Source organism: Passer domesticus, chromosome 17 (genome assembly GCF_036417665.1).
Source record: "Passer domesticus isolate bPasDom1 chromosome 17, bPasDom1.hap1, whole genome shotgun sequence".
NCBI lineage: Eukaryota > Metazoa > Chordata > Aves > Passeriformes > Passeridae > Passer > Passer domesticus.
This window is the reverse complement of record NC_087490.1, coordinates 3,822,052-3,841,165: the sequence shown is the minus strand read 5'-3', so window position 1 is coordinate 3,841,165 and position 19,114 is coordinate 3,822,052. Positions and strand designations below refer to the sequence as shown.

Here is a 19,114-nt window from a genome sequence, read left to right as displayed (position 1 = left end):
GCAATGAGGATACAAGGAAAGCAGACACAGCCTTCTCTACAATCAGAAGCTGTGACCTTTGTGAAGCTAGAGAAACAGGAACAATACCAAAGAAAGTAGATTAGGTATTTTTATTTATCTTTTGAAGACTGCAAAATTACTGAAGTAATTCAATTTTTTAATTTTTTTTTCTGTCTAATCTTATTTTTGTAATTCTTACATTGTTTGGGGCTTCTCAATAAGATCAAATAAAAAGTAATTCCCTAGCAAAGTTTGCCAGACTAGTTCAAGGAGTTTGTGTCAGCTTAAAAAGGATCTCTCTTGAGAACTTCCTGAAAGAATAAATCCATCCTTTATCAGGTTGTATAAGCAGTAGCATATTACAATTATTCCATTGAAGTGTTTTTGGATTTTAAAAGGAGTAGAAATTCTAATCACCTTCAAGTGGAGTCACACCAAAAAGCACAGCCTGCATCATAGTGGTACCATCAGATAAAAACAAGTTTGAAACATTTGGTGAAAGCAGTGTAATTAGCATTTCTTGACCCTCACTGGCCACAGAAGATTGCCCTGGTTTCCTCATTCCTCAGGCAGGATGGACAGCCGGAGCAGTCATAGCACACAACACGAAATTAAATTATACATGCATTCTCCTGGGCTGCAAAGAGAATGTACCATGGGCATGTATTATTCATTTAGGAACTATTTAATTAATTTCTTATTGATGAGGATGTCTGATCCCACTTATCCCACTGGAGGACCTTACAATGCAGAACACTTTTACAAGTCCTTTGAAGCTCTTGACATTCTGGAAATGTTATGGGTCATTCTTCACTGCTGGAGCTTGTTCCCCACACTCAAGAGCTGAAGTGTCACTGGATAATGAGTTACAGCTCTGCAAGGCAGCTGACCCTGCAGTGAACAGAAGCCACAGAGCTTCCACACCTGGTTTTTCCCTGCATGGAGATCACAAAAGTGTTTTCACAGAAAGCTGTTGCTCTGAATGAAAGGCGAGATCCAGAGCAACAGAAGATAGCTCTGGATATAAGATCTATGATGACACATAGGAGCCAGACAGTCAATCTAAGAAAATGAGGAAGGGAACAGAAAGTGAAATTTCTTGTGTAGGATTTCTTTTAGACAGAGGTCAAAACACTTTGGAAAGCTGTACTTCCTCACTTCTTCCTATCTAGGTATTCCATGAAGAATCCCCTTGCTTAGTGCTAAAGAGCAAGTGAGGAAAACAGAATGACTCCCATGCTGAAAAGATATTTTAAAAGATGAAAACTTATACATTAGAGACTTACTCCTACAGCATGAAAAGTTACATTTGAGGAAATCACTGGAAGCAGGGAAACAATCAAGATAAAAAGTCCCAAAAATTGAGCCCTGCTTATGGTATGGGGTAGAGAGAAAAAGTCCAGAATAATTTCCAGTCACTGCTGACCCAGAGGACTGTGGTCCTTATCCAACACTTGTGTAATTTGTGTCATTGGAAGGAAGATACTCCATCAACTATCAAGAGCAAGTGTGAAGATAGTGTCAAACTGCAAGAATCCCTGTGGATAGACAAAGCCCTTGTACATCTATCCTGAACTGATGAAATGAATCCGAAAACATGTCAAAGATCTCAGGCAACAGAAGGTGAAAATTCAGGTCCTGGAGTTCTCTCTACTGTATGTCAATGCATTATTTGGAACCTTAACACTTTTTGTTTCTTCAAACAGTGTTAAAATCCTCCTTAAAACCCACTCAGGTCTAGATCTACAATGCAGCTCAGAATTTGGACAGGCAGATCTTTTCTTCTTGTGAGCAGAAAAGACCTTCATCTACAGTCATTTTTTGCAGCTGCTGCACCATTCTTATTAGCTGCACTGCAATGAGATATTTTAATTTACTTTCTTCTCCAAAAAGAAGAACAGTGACAATTTCATGATCAGACTAAAACCTCAAAATGGAGGTTTACCTGAAACCTAAAAGAAATCCAATCCAATCCATCCAGCTCCTACTAGCACCTTGAAGCCAAAAGTCCACATTAGGAACTAGTGCCATCAAGGATTAAATGAGGAAATTGTTTGTTTCATTATCCTTAATTTCAAAATAATTCAATGATCTGTATTTAATACTCACTGTGCAGCTATTACGAAGGGCTTCAAATTTACGCTGGATTTCATCTCTATGTGCCTAAAGGAGGTAAGAAGTTAATCATCAATTTTTCATACATTAGAATTCCAGAATGCTGTTGCTAAACAAACTGCAGAACAGTCTACCAGCAAGCAAAGTTTGGAAGGCAGATGCTGCAGGCTATGAAAGCACTTTGCAGTGGCAAAGAACTGATTAGCAAAAGTCCCATCCTACTTAATCAAAATACACTTATGCTCCCACCTCTGAAGTGCTTTAGGAAAATGTACAAGCTCAAGAATGGAATTATGTAACAGGTTCCATCTGAAATGGGCACCAGAAGACTTGTTGATCCCATGTTAAGTTTTTACATTCTTGATATTTTAATTTGAGTTGGTTTTATTTCCATATCCCGATTGATGTTTCATAGAAAATAAACACTGCACACAATTAAATGCTTGCAAAGAAAAACTATAGTGATGTATAATGCAAGCTACCCCAAACAGCTCTGCCAATCTACCTGAATCCTACCATAAAGTCACATTTAAGCCTGAGCCTCTCTAAAAAGCTGTGATAAAACATAATAATCAATTCTTTGGAGGACAGCATCTAAAGTACAGAAAAGTTCAAACACTCATTTTAAAGAATGCAGTATTGCATGCACCATTTTTATCCCCTAATTCACAAGCAAAGCATGACAAAGCAAAAAGTTCTTGTTTCAGCCTCGTGGCCTCTCTCAAAATTCAAAGTGATTTAACAAGTGTCTAATGACATGTGCTATGTGAAAACTTGGAGGAAAGGTTACTGCTCAAGCATAACCAGCCACCTTTCCTCATTCAGAACATTTTCCTTGGAGCCAAGAGACTAAACAGGAAAAAAAAATGTTTAGCAGAAGTCAAATATGAGAGCTTAAAAACTATCTTAGCCCAACAGGCAACATGAGAAACAAAAGTATGTAAAAAACTCCATGACAGGAATAGTCCCAAGCCTGCCTGGCTGGGCTGGCTGACAGCAGCTGGTCCAGCACTACCAGTTTGCCCCATTAACTGGAGCAATAACTGAGTGAACACAGGTCATGAATATTCATCTGTTTCACTGCTGGGTAAGGATCCCAAGTGCATTGCCAGCCCCCTGGCAGTGACAGTGGCTGTTATGCAAAGCTTTCAGCTGGGAAGGGACTGCCTCAGCTCTCAGCAAAAAGAGCCCAAAGCCATTTCTATTCAGTTATTCTTAGGCCTCGATGCTGTTGCTGCACTTGCCCAGCCTGTGCCCACTTTAGAACTGAGGGAATGGTTCTGCCATTCATCTACCCAAAGCATCAGCATAATGCCAGCACCCGTGCCAGCTGAGCCCCCCTCCCCTCCCAAAAACCAGCAACAGCAGCAATATTCAGAGCAGTTCTTTGATTAAATGCCACTGGAGCACAAGGATGCACATTTTCAACACTTCCAAGTCACAGGATCTGAAGGTCATTACAAGGTGGGGTTAGCTGGTAGCAAGTCAAACTCTCTACCCACAACCCTGGGAATCTTTTGTGAAGGAAATATTTCTTAGAATCAAACAGTTTGAAAGCATCCTTTTGTGCTCAAGAGACAGCAACCAGCAGCATATAATCTAGAACTCCATTTACAGGGGTTGGGGTGGAAGAGGGTGGCAGGACTTGAACTTTGTTTTCCTTTTTATCACTCACACACCTCACCAGACACACATGACAATTTTTAATGAAACAAGCACTGGAATAAAATTATGTGTTAGAACACTCTCCCTAGGAATTTGGTGGGGTTTTTTTCCCCCCTGAATAAGTATCCTCAAAGCAGGGTAACTGATAGGAAGAAAAAAAATCAAAACATTTATGACCATCAAGTACTTCCAAACTCATGAGCTATTATTTAAATAAGTAAATCACAGAGTTAAACTCCTAACAATACCAATTTCAGATGCAACTTTCACCTCAAAACAAAAATAATGATGCTCCTACAAGCCATCAGCCAGTTTAGGCAGCAATGAACCATTACTAAGAAGTATTCAAAAGGTTAAAGGTAAAATTTGACATTTTAGCCATTCATGCCTCAATCATGAAAATTCTGAAAATTAAAAATTTGAACATATAAATTCATTTTAACCTCTTCATGAAGCATGCACCTACATATTTCTAGTGTGTATGTGCAGCTCAGAGGACAAGTCCAGGGCTCACCGTGAGGGCTTGAATCTCCTCCTCTGCCTCAGCTGTGGTCTCCTCCAGCTCGGTCTTGGCCTCGCGGAGCTGGTTCTCCAGGGCTGTGCGTGCAGCCTGCAGCCCAGTGATCTGGGATTCCCTCTCCTGCAGGGTCAGCTGCAGCTCTGTCAGCTGCCTCTTCAGCTCCAGCTTTTGTTCTTCATGCTCTAGGCTAACCTGAAGAAAGCCACAGTGGTACCCAAATGTGAGTTACTAACAAAGACATTACAGGCAATGGAGTTTTGTTTTAGAGCCCAATTTAAGATGCCATTGCCATGTCTGCTCCCAAGATCACATCCTGACAGACTGCTTAAGGCACTGAGAAATCAAGGACACAGCTTTGTCTACTCCCTAAAATCTACTGGTTTTCTTGGAAAAAACAACCTGGCGTTCTGAAACAAGGGCACAAGAATAGTTCCAGCTGTAAGTCAAACATACCAAACACTGATATAAAATGTTAAAGTAGTTTGTCATGAACTTTCTTCACTGAAGCTAAGAGTCTCTAAGGATCTTTATTGGGGAATCTCTAGGCATACGTTACATACATTTTGCAATCAATTTCCAAGTTTCATCTTCCCTTCATACTCCTTTTACAGAAACCCACAAGCTCATCTGGCTCTGGCTTTACCTGAATGGCTTCTGATGAAGGTTTTCTTGCAGCACACAGAGGGATAAACATGTCACTCCAGGGATAAGAAATAAACAACTAAAACACCTCTCAGTGTTCAGAATCAATGCCAAACCTTAGCACCTTCTTCAGGCTCCCTGCTATCCCAAGGAAATCTGTCTGTTGTCCTTGAGATGTGTGACAAGGCTGTCAGAAACCTTACACAGGTCTCAGTCAGCTTCTGGCCAAAGTAGGTTGTTCAACAATCTTAGCTGAAGGCAAGATTTCAGCCTTAGCTGAAAATTAGTGGATTGAGACTGGAGAAGAATTTGTAGAACCAAACTAGTTAATACAAAATTAAAACTGAAGCACAGCTCACAGATCTTTAAAAGAGTATATTTCCATATTACTGTTAGGTGTTCTTTCCAGAAAACCCTGAAAATGGTGCAGGGAGCAGCAGTTCCTTTTTTCTTACAGCAATTCTGCTGTGTCCTTTGCTTTCTTTTGTAGACTCTAAGGCTACAGGTTATCTGTCTGCTCATTGTACATTGCTGAGCTATTACTCTCTACCCAGACAATATTAAAAGGGTGTTGTATAAACAAACACAAATAGAATTCTGAAAAAGCAAGATGATCTAAAAGCTCAGATTCAGGATGACGAGTCCTTAATACTTACATTTATCTCCTTTTAATGAGCTTTTCAATTTTTTTTATTACTAATACACTTTCAAATACCACTACCAGAAGTTAATTCTAGTTCTCACTGCATTCACAACATGGGGTACATTTAGGAAAGTTTGTTGAGAGGGATTAGAGCCATGTTTTCACCTCTCTCAGCCGTGTCTCCAACTCCAGCAGGCGGTTCTTGTCAGTGTGATCTTGGTGACTCATCTTTTCCAATTGTTCTTCTAATTTTCGATTCTGGGCTTCCAACTTTCCAGCTTGTGTTTCCAAGTAGAACTTCTGTTGCCTGAGCTCTGAAATCATCTCCTCTTGGGCTTTCCTGATAGGAGAAATGCACAAGTGACAAACCTGAAATGCCCTTAACATATGTCCTTCCACTGGGGTCAAGTAAGGAAAACACAAGTTTGCTGTGAAGCAGAACAGTTAAGTTCATGGCTTAAATTCTACATCCCAGCTGAAAATAAAAAATACCAGTGTATTCATCAACATATGCCCAGAGTACTAATATTCCATGTTTGCCACTTGCACAGACAAATGAATCTTGTAGAGGGTCATTATAATGCTATTTAAGGTACAATTAATTCTACTCATTTCATCAGTTCCTTGTCACATGCTTTTCTGTAGGGGAAAAATAAATTCTGAGAGTTGCTTTCTCAGATTGTATTTCCACGAGATAAGAGGAACCCCATTCTTTAGGACTGGGGGTTGTGTGTTGGGGTTGTTTTGTTGGGGGCTTTTGAAAGTTGTAATGGACATAGAACTTGACCTACACTGAAGTGAAGCTTTTGCTGTCTCTGATCAAAGTCTTAATCCACAAACTGAACAAAAATAATTACTTGTTCTCATAAGAATTTTGAGAGCTGGCAATTATTAATTATTATAATTTGAAATTGACACTCAAAAAAAAAAAGGGTCTTTCTGCATTATTTACAGTTCCTGGAATTGTGTTATCATGCATTGGAAAATTCTGCCTCATGGAGTGCTTTCTACTTAGAAGCCTCACAAAGCTCTACATATATTAATGAATTAATATTTTAAGAAGTTCACTGTGAGATAAGCTGTTATTAATCCTATCCCAGAGAAATTATGTGGGTTGCCTGAGATCAAATAGGAAGACTTTACAAAACTAAAAATAGAATTTAAGTCTTCTGACTCACATTTCTGTGCATTGCAAGCAAAACCCTTTTACCCTCTCTGTTTTTTTTAATTTACCTCTACAGATTACTGTCAGCCAGAACTGTCAAATGGTGTTATTTCATTTCCTGCTGTTTACTGGGCTATCTTCTCAGGAACCTGATAATCACTGGTTTCCTCAGATACTGCTGGAACAAAAGCTTGCAGAGCTCCCCTCTCCTCTGAAGAGTTTAATCACTAGCTCTCCTCTTGATGCATGCTCAGATTAGCTGCAGCTTTTGTGGGTTCAAAATGCAGTCCAACAACAATTTATACATTTTCAACAGCCCAATTCACAAAATAAGCACAAATTCATTAACTAACTGCATGCATAATTAAGCAATTTTCTCTCAAAATGTTGCTAATTCTGTACTGTCTCCTACCAATCCTGCAAAGTTCATCATTTGACAGTATGTCTCTCAATAAACTATTTCAAATTGTATGTTAAAACATTATTATATGTTTTTTCTTGTTTTCTGTGGCTCTCCAGTCAAGGATATGGCTCCCAGAGGATGCTTTAAGTCCCTACACTCAGTTCAGCACCCATGACTGAGACATTCAACATTCCATACACTTCCCAGCTCCACCTCGAGACATTTCTGTTTTATTTTAGACTGAAGGTAAGTTATGGCTTTTGCTGTCTCAACAAACTCCCTGGGTGATTAACTGGAGGTCATCTGGAGCATTAAGCAACACAATTAAGTTCCTCAGTTATTTCTGTGACTATTTTTGGCTGCTAAGGCTAAAATAATTTGCAAGATATTTGAAATGCAATGAAAATTGGAGCCATTACATATCTGGAGGCATAATGACCACAAAAAAAGAATGAAACCAAAACAAGTCTTTGCCAAAACTCATCCTTGTCTGATTCTATTCAATATCAGAGGTGAATCTCTCCAAGTGCTTCCCACAAAGGCACTGCCTGAGGTTGGATCCAGCAGCTGATGGACACTGGAACCTTTGTGCAAACCCAGCTGGTGAATCTCTGGACTCAGTAAGGGCAAATACTATTTTAGCCCTGCCCTGCAGGAGGTATCAAACAACCCATGCTTTTCCTACACTTGAAGGAGAACACCTCTAAGTCATTTATGAAGGAAAAACAACATTGTAAGGATAAGGAATCTCAGCTAAAATCTAAAATAAAAATAAAGTTCAGGCAGACAAAAGGATCAGAAATAGAAGAATTCAAAAACACACAGAGAAATTCATGGCTTAATCTAGTGTTCTTCCTTGTCTTCTCACCCATCAAGGCATGATGGAATGTTTGTGAGTGAAGGGTGTTTAATGTTTTCAATTTCAAAATCATGTGTCAGGGGAATTGAGTAAAATATAAATCTATTAGCAATGTTTATGTTTAAAGAAGAAATGCATGCTTCTCCAGGAGTATTTTAGACATAAAATTATTAGTATTCATTTAACATATTTGGCAAACCTACACAAATCACCTGCCTTAGGAAATGCTCCAAAGTAAACACTGTAATAGAAACCAATTTTCCCAGTCATGTTTGAGAAAACACAAAATACACAGCGAGCCCAAACTATTTGAATAACAGAGCATATTTTTGAAATGCTACCAGTGAAAAACAAGCAGGGAGCAGAGCAGGCCTGCAAAAAAGAGCCACTTTTACACAGTGAATCAGAGAATAATTTCAATTGGAAAAGGCTTTAAGGTCATCTTCCTGAGACCTGTTCAGCAGTGACAGCAGCTGCCACACTTACATGTTCCTCTGGGTAAAGAGGCTGCTATTTGCTGCCAGTTTGTTGGCCTCAGACAATTCCACAATTCTCTGCTCCAGTGACCTGATCTTGGAATCCATTGCATTGATCATCTGAAACACAGCAGTGAGCCTTTGAGACTGCATAACGCCAGCAGTTACAAAAATAAAGTTTATAAAAAAGTCTGAACTTTTTCCAGAAACAAAAACGAACTAAAAGAAAACTGATCCAATGGCCAAAATGAACAACACAAATGCAATTACTGAAGCTATTTGCAGCTGCTTGCTACTGCTTTAATGTTAGGAAAAAGCAATCATTATCAAGGCACAAAATGAGTGGTACACAGCAAGCTGCATGGCTTTTTTAAAGGAAATATTCTTGAAGACACTGAATTAAAAAAACATGTCTCTTAAAATTCATATTAATCAATGAAATTCCTTCAAAGCAGCTCAGCAGCACTACAGAACCTCAAACAAGATTATCTTGCTTGAAATCAGCTTTAGAAAGCTACTCTTCAAGCAGCTTTGATTCCCAGCTCAACACCACATACCGCCTTCTGTTCAGCCAGAACTTTGCATTTCTCACATGCTTCTTCTTCATGTCTTCTGAGCATAGTCTCAAGTGCTTCCTTATCTGCAAGATCCTTCTTCATCTGATTTTCCAACACCTAAATGAAGACATTTCTTTTGTCTAAATTATATCTGTTTCACTGGGCAAAGGGCAAGCAGAAAGAAAATCATCAATATAGATTTTTTTTGGTAATCATTTGGTCATATCTCAAGCAAAATTAAATCCATGGTGCATTTGCATGAAATCCATGGAAGAGCAAACTCCAAAAAGAGCACTCTCTCAACTATCTCTGAAGACTGAATGTAACAATCAGATTTTATAGAGATATGGAGATACTGTGGATACTTTATTTATTATTGTAAGTCATATAAACTGTGTTCAATAACTGTTCTAGCCTAATGCAACAGAAACACAGAAAAGCCTCTCTACCCCAATATGTACAGCTGAAGAAATAAGCAAGTGCCCATCCTTTGGCTGCCCTACCAACATGGCTCACAAGTAATTAGTGAGTTCCATAGGTATGGATGAGAAGGCAACTGAGACCATACAAATTCTTCTAGTCAGAGAAAAAAAATCTAACAGTAAAGTAAAAAACTTCTTTTTGTGGCACAAATAGCTGTCATTGGGAGCAGGACTAAGGTAATGAATTGCTACATTTTTCTAGAAATGCATGATGTGTATGTATGACCAGAGTTATAAATCAGTTGTTAAACTGAAGGTCTCTTCCTTCAAAGAAAAGTTTATCAAAGGCACAAATTCTGGACACCACAGGATAATTTTTACTTTTCCAGTTACAAAAACTCCATGTCCTCTATTATTCCTTTGAACCTCTTTCACCTGGCTTCCTGATTTCTCCTATTAAACCCTACACCATAGGGCCCCATAATACACCGGTTCTCTTTTTATTTTTCCAATGCTTATCCTCTTTTCCAGTTTTTATATTACCACTTATTTCTCAACATCTACATCTGATCTTCCTGCTTTCTATCACTCTCCTCTCATTACTGATTACCACATGCTCTGATCTGCCAACATATCTTACTTGTTTTTTCCTTCATATTTCTCCCCCAGAAATTTCTTCTCGCCTCTTAAATGCTGCATCCTCTCATATTTCAGCAAAAATGTGGAATTAAAGTATTAGATAAATGTACAAGATAAAGACTGTTTCTACTGAGAATAATTTGTTCTTAGCAAAGATTCTTACAAAATGCATTTACTGGCTGTCATATTGCAAGTTCTTTAGAAAAATCCTTAGCCAGTGCACATACTCCTATTTGTCAGCTTATTTTTCCTAATTTTAGATGGTGTCTATTTCTAACTGTTTGTTAATGCTACCCTGGAAAAGACAAAAACAAAGTGGGTGGTTTCTGTGGCTTCTTGGCAGATGTTCCAGCTCCAAGATGGAATTTCAGAAGTGGTCTACTATTTGCTGCATTTAAAACTTGCAGGTAGGCTGAGTGAGCACTCATAGAATATCAGTGGGAACTGAAAGCTTTTTCAGGGTGTGAGACCCAACAGCATTAACTAAGTATTGTTTAGTCAACAAAAGTCAAATTACAACCAACAAAAGCCTTTCTGTAGTTCTGGCTTCAAATGCTACCTCTCCTAATCCAGTGCCACAGACAGACAAGGTACAATGGCAGAAAAAACAGGAGAAAACTGATTTAGATCCCACTAAGCTCCCTCAACATTGCAGCAATGGCGAAAAGAAGGCAACTCACAAGACAAAGCAATCAGAGCCTAAAAGCAATTGTTTTTCCTTTCCCTGAACTCATTCTACCCACAAAAGCTTGTAGGAAGATAAGATATTTTTACTTTGAGTTTCTCCTCATAGAATTGCTCCTTCTGTTTCAGCTGCAGCTCCAGATGTTGTGCTGCAATCTGAGCCTCACGGTGCTTTTCCTCCAGTTCCTAAAAGCAGCAAAAAACCATATTCAGACACAAGGAAATGGTAGGTGCTGTGAGTATGTGTTACATGGCTACCAAACATTCATTCTCTTTTTTAAGGCTTCACACTATAAAAATCCCAAGTCCAGGGCTGTCATGGTAAAAAAGAAAAGGCATTATGAGACCTGAACATTATCAACTTTTAGTTTGCATATTGCTGCTGACCCATCTACTGCAGACTGGGAACACTGCTAAGGACAAGGATTTCTACTTCCATGGTAAGAATCTCCATCTCCCAGTAAAATATACCCAAAGATAGGCCAAGGACATTTGGTGAAAACATAGTTATAAACATTTTATAGCTGCAGTGGCATCACAGGAAGTTCAGATCTATTTTTAACAAGGTCTCTCACTTGTTTTCTTACAGCAGACCTCAATAACGGGGTACTGCTGTCTGTGCTCTTCATTCTGCATTCAGAGGGGGAATAGCATTTACTTTGCTGTATTCCTTGGACAAATGTTGTCAGAAATGCTATTTATAAATGGCTTCAAAAATGAAAAGTGCAGGATGCAATATGTGTGGTGGAACATACCAGAATCTTTCCAGCCTCTTTATTTCATATCAGATAGTTTCAGCCATGCACAGGAATGACTTAAAGAATTTGTATTTCAGAAATTAGCTATTTCTGCAGTCTGACTATATTATTTGGGGTCTAGCTGTAATCACCTTTCAACAGGACAATTCTAAAGCTGTAAGAGCCAAGCTTACAACTTTATGCTCATTTATTGTCATATTTGTCATTCCAACCATTTCCTTAGAGCAGGAGCAGGTCCAGGTCTGTCATTCACTACCACTGGGCTGACTCTTCCATAGACAAGTTCAGGTACTGAGGTGCATGTGCATCTCCTGTCTGCTCTCATTACTGCACAGAACAGGAAAATTTCCTGATATTTATGTGTTTTAGTACTTTACATAGCATTTTGATATGCTTTTTCCTGATCTTCCTTATCTTGAAGGCTTTTTTTGCTCCAGTAATTGCAATAGACCTCCTTTTCCAGAAGTGAGAATCAAAGAGGAGGTTCACCAAAAGTAGGTCATCAACAGTGCCTAGTCCCTGACACTCCTGCATGGAATGGAGATTGCTGCTTTTTGCAATTGAAATATGTCTCCCAGCAACAAGAGGGACAACTCACCTCCCCCAGAAACCCACACGTTTCAGGTCCTGGCAGAGAATCAGACAACCAGATCAGCAGCAGCTTCAAAGCTCCCAGCATCAGACTGCTCATATTGTAGCAGGAGCTTCACCAGTTCCTGCAGTGGCACTTAACAGCCAGTGTGGGCTTAAAAAGGTAATCTCCTTCCATTCCTGCTCTCACTCAGTATTCTCTATGCAGCACTGACTTTGTTATTGGTATCACAGCAATGATCACTGCACTTTCAGGCAGGCAGAAGTATCTTCCCTAACTTGTTTCTTACTTCTTCATCAGTTCCTTACAGACAGATGAGCAGGTACTTCTCAGGTACTGCTACATGAATGTACATGAAAACCATGCTTTTATTCAACAACTTCCATCTTATTTTATGCATTTCTGTATCTTCAACTCCCCTCTTACCTCTCTATACCAAGAAAAGTCAAAAATGTTTGAAGGGACAGCTTGAGGGAAGGTACAGGGTAGGAGTGGAGGAAAAAAGAATACCAATACCCTGTGCTCCCAGATCAGCTGCAAGGGACTAGGAAGGACTCTGTAGGATTACTTCTTCAATGCCTGTTTGACTTTTTCTATAAAATACCCCTCCAACATTCTGTCAGGACTCCATGGAAACTATCTATAAGAAGAGTTAAGCATATCCCATGGTGTAAAACAATTAGTTGATATTTCTGCCTTCCCTTCCACTTTCTCCTCCACAGAGAACATAATCAAAACCAAGGAACAATCCCCAAATGTACACAAGAGGCTTATGAAACAATTCAAAGTTTTACACTATTTCTAAACATAAAGTTGGCTCTCTGCCCAGCACAACCATAGTCTCCCACTTACCATGCACTCCTGCTATCAAAACAATTTGAAAGGAACAGCACTACTAAAGAACTGATTCTACCTTTTCTTGACAGTGCTCAGCATACTGATGCTAAAGTCTTTACACACAGAACAAGCCTGGGTCATCTGTTGACTCCAAATATGTTTATTTTTACATTTCCATTTGGCCTTCCTCAGATGTGTCTCAGCTTGGGATTACTATCAGTAAAATGTAATCATTTTTTTCTTGTCATATTGGCAACACACAGAGAAAATTCATGAGGAAGGCAAAATAAATTTAATTATTCCAATATTAAATTATGCTTTCTGTCCCAGGAAGCAAAATTATTAGAAACACCCTCTGCTGAATTCACTAAAGGCTGACATACTAACTTGCCTTAATAGTTTTAACCAGGAAAGAAACAAGAAATTGCCAACAGAGAAGTTATGTGGGTGCAAATGGTTTCCTATCAAATATCTTTGGAGATGAATAGTTTGGATGACGAATTTTTCTCCACTACAAAATGTAAGCATTTCTAAGAGATCTGACCTCTAAATTCCTCTGCAATTTACTTAAAAAGAGAGATGTTTTTGTTGTTGCCAAACCCGCCCTCAGAATGTTTTACCTCTGAAACAATCACGAAGTAAATAAGTTAAATATTACTGTGTTGATGGAAAAGTTTTCCTACTGAGATTACTCCAGTTTTGAAGCACTATTAAGACTAAAGGCACGGGAGAACTTGTAACTAGGGGTGCAAATAGTATTTGAACACTTAAGCTTTCTGCTGGTACAGGAAACAAATCCCTTTATTCAACAATTTCCACCTTATTCAATGCAATTCTACATCTTCTAACTCTTCCCTACCCCTTTCTTACAAACTCTTACCCTCTAGATTTCATTTATCACCTCTGCTCACCAGAATTTTTTCTGCCATCTGTTGAATCTGTTGAGATTTAGTTTGAATATCTTCTTTTAGGCGGTTTTCTCTTCGTTCCACAGTCTCTAATCTCTTCACTTGATTCTCCAGAGAATGGCGCCGTTCCTGCAGAGCAATTATGAGCTGCTGGTTAGGCCACCCAGCTCTGCATCAGCACAAAGCAAGGACTAGTTTCTAGAGAAAACAGGCTGAAGCAGTCAATATAAGGCTGCCTTTCACATTTTGAATCCTCATCACACCCTAAATCCCCCAGGCTAACCATATGTCCTTATCCATTCCTCACTGAAAACAAAACCCCTCAGTTTTCCTCAAAGAAATATTTTTCTTAATTTAAAATGGCTTAATGTCCAACAGCACATTCCCCTGAAGAATCACTACAGGAATGCTGCTCAGAGCCAGCCAGGTGAGGGCTCCTAAACTAAGACACATCTCAATAACTGATTTACTCTGGACAGACACTCTGCACTCACCTCTGCTTCAAGCAATTTTTTCTTCATGCTTTCATTAGAATCCTCCCGGTTCTGCAGTTTCTCCAACTCCTTCTCAGCCCTCTCCTTTGCCTGACGGATATTCTGCAGGAGCTCAGTTGCCTCTGAGCTGGCTTTCACAGCCTGAAGGTCAAGAGAGAAGAAAAAAAGTTATTATAATGAAAAGCACACACAAAAATTTGGTGTATGAAAGGTTCAGAACTTCAAGTTGGTCAACAGTCTCAATAAAACCACTACAGAACTCTGGTTTAACAGTTTAAATTAACATGTGCATGAGTCCAAATTTTAACTTTCAAACCATAATTTTGACTTCTATTCCACAAAAAAAATTTAAATCTAGGATATACATTTGTCTTGCTATACTGCAAGTTATTTGACTCTACATACTGAAAGTTATGTCTACCACAAACTCAGCCCAAGTTCTTTAAAAGAACTCAGAAAATACTCTTATTGAAGGACAAGGAGAATAATCTCATGGCCTACAGATAATTCCTTGGCATTAATGCAGGTAGAAAAGGAGACAGGGGATTAAAACATGATTGTTTTGAAATATTAGATAAATATACTATTTCTATGTAGCTTTGGCTTCCATATTCATGATCATTAACCCTTGAAACAGCCCTCTCTCAGCAGGTGCCAAGTTTGAAAAGCTCAATCAGGGGTTTATTATGACAACCCCTTTCTTTCCTGCTGAAGGAGTCCAATAAGAGAAGTTCCCTGACTTTCTTACAGTGACACCTTAAGTTCCAGACTGACCACGACAGCAAATCTTACATATTCTGCACCACTTTCAGCAGACATTGATAAGGTGTTTTAATTCTGTTGTGAATCCTTATCATTCAACATTTTTGCTGTGAAGATCCTGTGAAGAACTGAACTGTCAAGTGATTAAAGCAGATTATACTGGGAGACTAAAGCAAGTCCAGCATGTGTTTTACGAGTGATCTAAAACCAGCTGAACCCTTCTTCAGAAGCAAGGGACCAGTGCAGTGTCCAGAGCATACCCAAACAGGCCTCTAAATGAGAATTTCTCTACACTACTCCAGTTCTGACTCAGCTTCATTTGTAAAAATAAACACTGTTGACATGTCTCAAGAGCCAAAAGCATATTGAGAGCACCAGTGATTTCAGATACCAGTTCCCACCCCCTTTTCCTTATCATCCCCCATGCTATGACTAATTCTATTTTTGAGGGTAAAACAAAGTGCATCTCTCCTCTTCATTAAGGTTTCACTGGGAAATCTTGTGAAAAACTCACTTTCACCACCCAGTCGTTACCTTTGTCAGCTTTTCCTGCAGCTCCTGGATTTTGGCTTGCTGCTCTGTATTGATCTACAGTTAGACAAAAAGATGGAGGGAAAGAGTTAAAACCAAATAGGAGAAAACGCTCTTTGGTTACAATATCATATTTGTTTTAATTTGCTTCCCAAAAATCTTGGTTTCCCCCTGTAATTCCAACACACCAAAACACTTCTTGGCAAATCCATTCCCATTTTGCTGAATTCCACTTAATATATGTAATATATTGGTTACCAAGAAGATTGTTCAGTGTGAGAACACTCAGAATTCTTTTTGTTTTTCACTTGCTGTTCTTTCTGTGTAAAGAAAACCCTGATGTACCCCCAGCCTGACTCCAAACTCTGATGACACATAACAGCTGTCTTTGCCGGACTTCTCAACACAATCCATTAAGAACAGGTTATCCAGAGACAGCTTTAGATCAAATAAAAGAGAACAGTGAATCACACCAAGATGTCTTAAAACATAAAATGAAAGGAGGTGGGGGCTGTGAGGCCATGCATGCCACTGACTAGCCAAAGTTTGGTTTCTGTGCAAAAAATGAAACACCTGGGAAGCAAAATCTAGAACACTGAAGTAACATACCTTTTCCAGTTTGGAATACAACTCTCCTGCCTCATTTTTTCCTTGATCTTTAACCTGTAACTTAAATATAAAACACATGAAAATCTCAGGAAAAGCCAGGCTTCTATCCAGTCATCACCTCATGCAATTTAAACGCCAGCAGTTACACAAAGTATAAATCACATCACAAGAAAATCGTTGTGTTAGTTGTACGAACCACGCTAATCTTTGAAGGGCACACCCACAACTTGTGTGTGCACGTGTCAAGCAGCACTAGATATTCCAGCAAGCCTCAGCCCCCTCTCCCATGAAGCCTAAACTACCTTTTGCAGTTTGTTGTGGCACTCGGCAGCTTTACGTTTGAATTCCTCGGCTGCCAGGCGGGACTCCCTCAACTCTGACTCGTAGAGATCGCTGCGCCTGCGAGCTGAGATCAGATCCTCTTCCAGCTGATTCATCATCAGCCTCATTTCTTCTACTTGAGCTTGGTATTCCTGTAGTTGGGGTGCAAGGGAAGGAGAAGGGATTACAGTTTAGAGGCAACGGGGGAAATGCTTGGAGCAGCAGATTCCAGAATACTGACTGCAGGCAAGAGATGCACTTAAAAGCACGTAGAAGAAAGATAAAGTACAAAATAAACCAGTAAAAACTAACTAAAATAACACTCATGGTGTTCTGGTTTGAGTCTTGTCACTTTCAACTCAATACTTCCAAATCAAAACATTGACTTTTTGAGAGTGCAGGAACACATACATACATCTACATACAAATGATAAAAATTACTTACATTTCTAATTTCTGAAACAGAAATGTGCCTTTGAGTTGATGTCTCTACTAAATGCCCAGATGCTCCCTCAAGATCTATTTTCTCAGGCTGATAACATGACAGTTATCACAGATCTGCACAGCTTGGGTAAAAGGAAAGAAGGAGAAGCAGAGGGGTTGCACACTGTGGCTTGCAGCCATCAGATTTCTCTTGACAGAGTTAAAAAGGATCACATTGCTCAGTAAGGGAGACAACCTAAAAATCAAATATTATCTTAGAAAAACTATCTAAAACTCACTGCTCATAGAAGATATTTGCCTATACAAGCAGAAATAAAGATTCCCCATGTAGGAGACTACAAGACAGGGCATTCGGATGGGGAAGGTGGGAGAAGAAAAGAGCATTTGAATTGACTATCTCAATGAGACTGGGAACTCAAACTGAGACAAGCTCGAGAGATTGCTTCACATATTTTCACTGGAAGAAAAGAATGTAATTATGTTTAGCATTTACTAACTCCTGCAAGTATGCATTTCATAAAATTACTCTAAAGCAAAAAAAAAAATCCAAAAAACCCACCAAAAAGCCTTCTCCAAAATCAAAGTATTTTTTACGAAGCTGAGAACAAGTAGAAAACATGCACATCAAGAGTTAGGAACAAAGATTGTGAAGGACTGACAGTGGGGGAGTCTATCTTTCTTTCCATTTTAATATCTTACAGTATGCCTGACTACCCCCATATTGAGAAGAGTAACTGTCTCGTGACAGAAGCAGGTTTGTCATCGCTCCCTCCAGACAGGCAGCGCCTTCAGCTCCACGAGTGACTGCTGAGCACTGACCCTGCTGGCAGCCCCTCATTCTCCAGCAGGCAGAGCTTATGCAGGTTTGAAAGAAGCCAGGCCTTAAGCAGGTTGCTTTACTGTCCCTTACAGGGAGCAAAGAATGGCTCTTTGGCTTGTAATCCCAAAACTGGTTCTCCACTTGGTAAGCCAGACAGGGACCTACTCTTTCCAGTTCATCTCCTATGCAAGGATAATCTTATTTTCTTGCTGAAAAAAAAATAAATAGAGCTTCTTTTCTAATAACTAAGCATGTATTAACTCAAATATTCTTTTTATACAAATACATCTGTGAACAAAAAAGGCAGAATGGTTTGAAGGAATAAATGTTCTGTTCAGAAATCATAATTTATTTAGACTTCCTAAAATACTGGGCTTTTATATCAGCAAACACTTGATCAAAGAATTGAAGGTATGACAATAGTTGCCACTGTTAAAATGAGCATTTGGGAAGGGAGGAAAATGGGGAGGGAGAAAAGAAGAAAGAAGAGGAGATAATTAGTCATATTTCAGATTTTCTTGTTTCATCACATTTGCAAGACTGCCTTTGAATAAGTCCCGAGATAGATCAGAGGAACAGGCCACACCACTCAAGGCAACACAGAACAAACCTCTGGGATATGCATTGCTCAGAGTTCTAAAATACCAAGAGGTATTTAAGCACAGATTACTAGACAAGTTCAGGGCATGTACCTGAAGCAAATCACATCAGGGAACTACACAGACATGAGTGGGGCTTTCAAAAAAATACAGATTCTGATTAGTTGCAAGTTTGTCTGTTAGTACAGTTCTTCATCAAATAATGACCAGAGCACAGGCTTAGTTAAAACAAAAAAAAAACAAAACAAAACAAAAACCAAACACACACCCCAAGCAAACAAAAAACCCCACAAACCCACCATGCTCTTCTATCCAAGCACCTGAGGTTAAGTTGAACCTACAGCCTCGCCCTGAAAATATCAAATGCCTAATTATTGGGTTTTGAAGATTCTGATTTGCTCTTGATTTGATTTATTCTCTCTGAATCCTCAGGTTTCCAGCAAAACTCTGAGGGGCTCTTCCAACTTCCAGTTCCCTCTGACTTAAAAGTCATGGTCCAAGTCTTTAATGGCCAAGACCTACCTGCTCGTATGAGTCAGCACAAATCTCTCAGCATTTTTGGTTGCAAGGCTCTTGCACACGTGTTTCAGGGAGCTCAGAAGGCCAGCACAGACATGAAAGTCTGCAGGACCCATTTGTTGAACTAAGC

At 39.2% G+C, this 19,114-nt stretch overlaps 1 protein-coding gene across 16 annotated transcripts in view; it reads right to left on the bottom strand.

The window, feature by feature from the left end:
* CIT (citron rho-interacting serine/threonine kinase) overlaps positions 1–19,114 on the bottom strand; it is a 68,269-nt gene that overhangs the window by 23,096 nt on the left and 26,059 nt on the right. For 11 of the 16 annotated variants that reach the window (XM_064392811.1, XM_064392823.1, XM_064392809.1 and 8 more), the window contains 11 exons: positions 16,584–16,754; positions 16,282–16,341; positions 15,676–15,729; positions 14,380–14,520; positions 13,889–14,014; positions 10,881–10,976; positions 9,046–9,162; positions 8,499–8,608; positions 5,751–5,925; positions 4,295–4,492; positions 2,110–2,163 (listed from right to left, as the gene is read on the bottom strand). In XM_064392811.1, coding sequence (XP_064248881.1) covers positions 2,110–2,163; positions 4,295–4,492; positions 5,751–5,925; positions 8,499–8,608; positions 9,046–9,162; positions 10,881–10,976; positions 13,889–14,014; positions 14,380–14,520; positions 15,676–15,729; positions 16,282–16,341; positions 16,584–16,754 — 1,302 coding nt within the window. The remainder of the gene's footprint in view (positions 1–2,109; positions 2,164–4,294; positions 4,493–5,750; positions 5,926–8,498; positions 8,609–9,045; positions 9,163–10,880; positions 10,977–13,888; positions 14,015–14,379; positions 14,521–15,675; positions 15,730–16,281; positions 16,342–16,583; positions 16,755–19,114) is intronic. The other 5 variants (XM_064392812.1, XM_064392815.1, XM_064392816.1 and 2 more) reach the window with 2 other exon arrangements.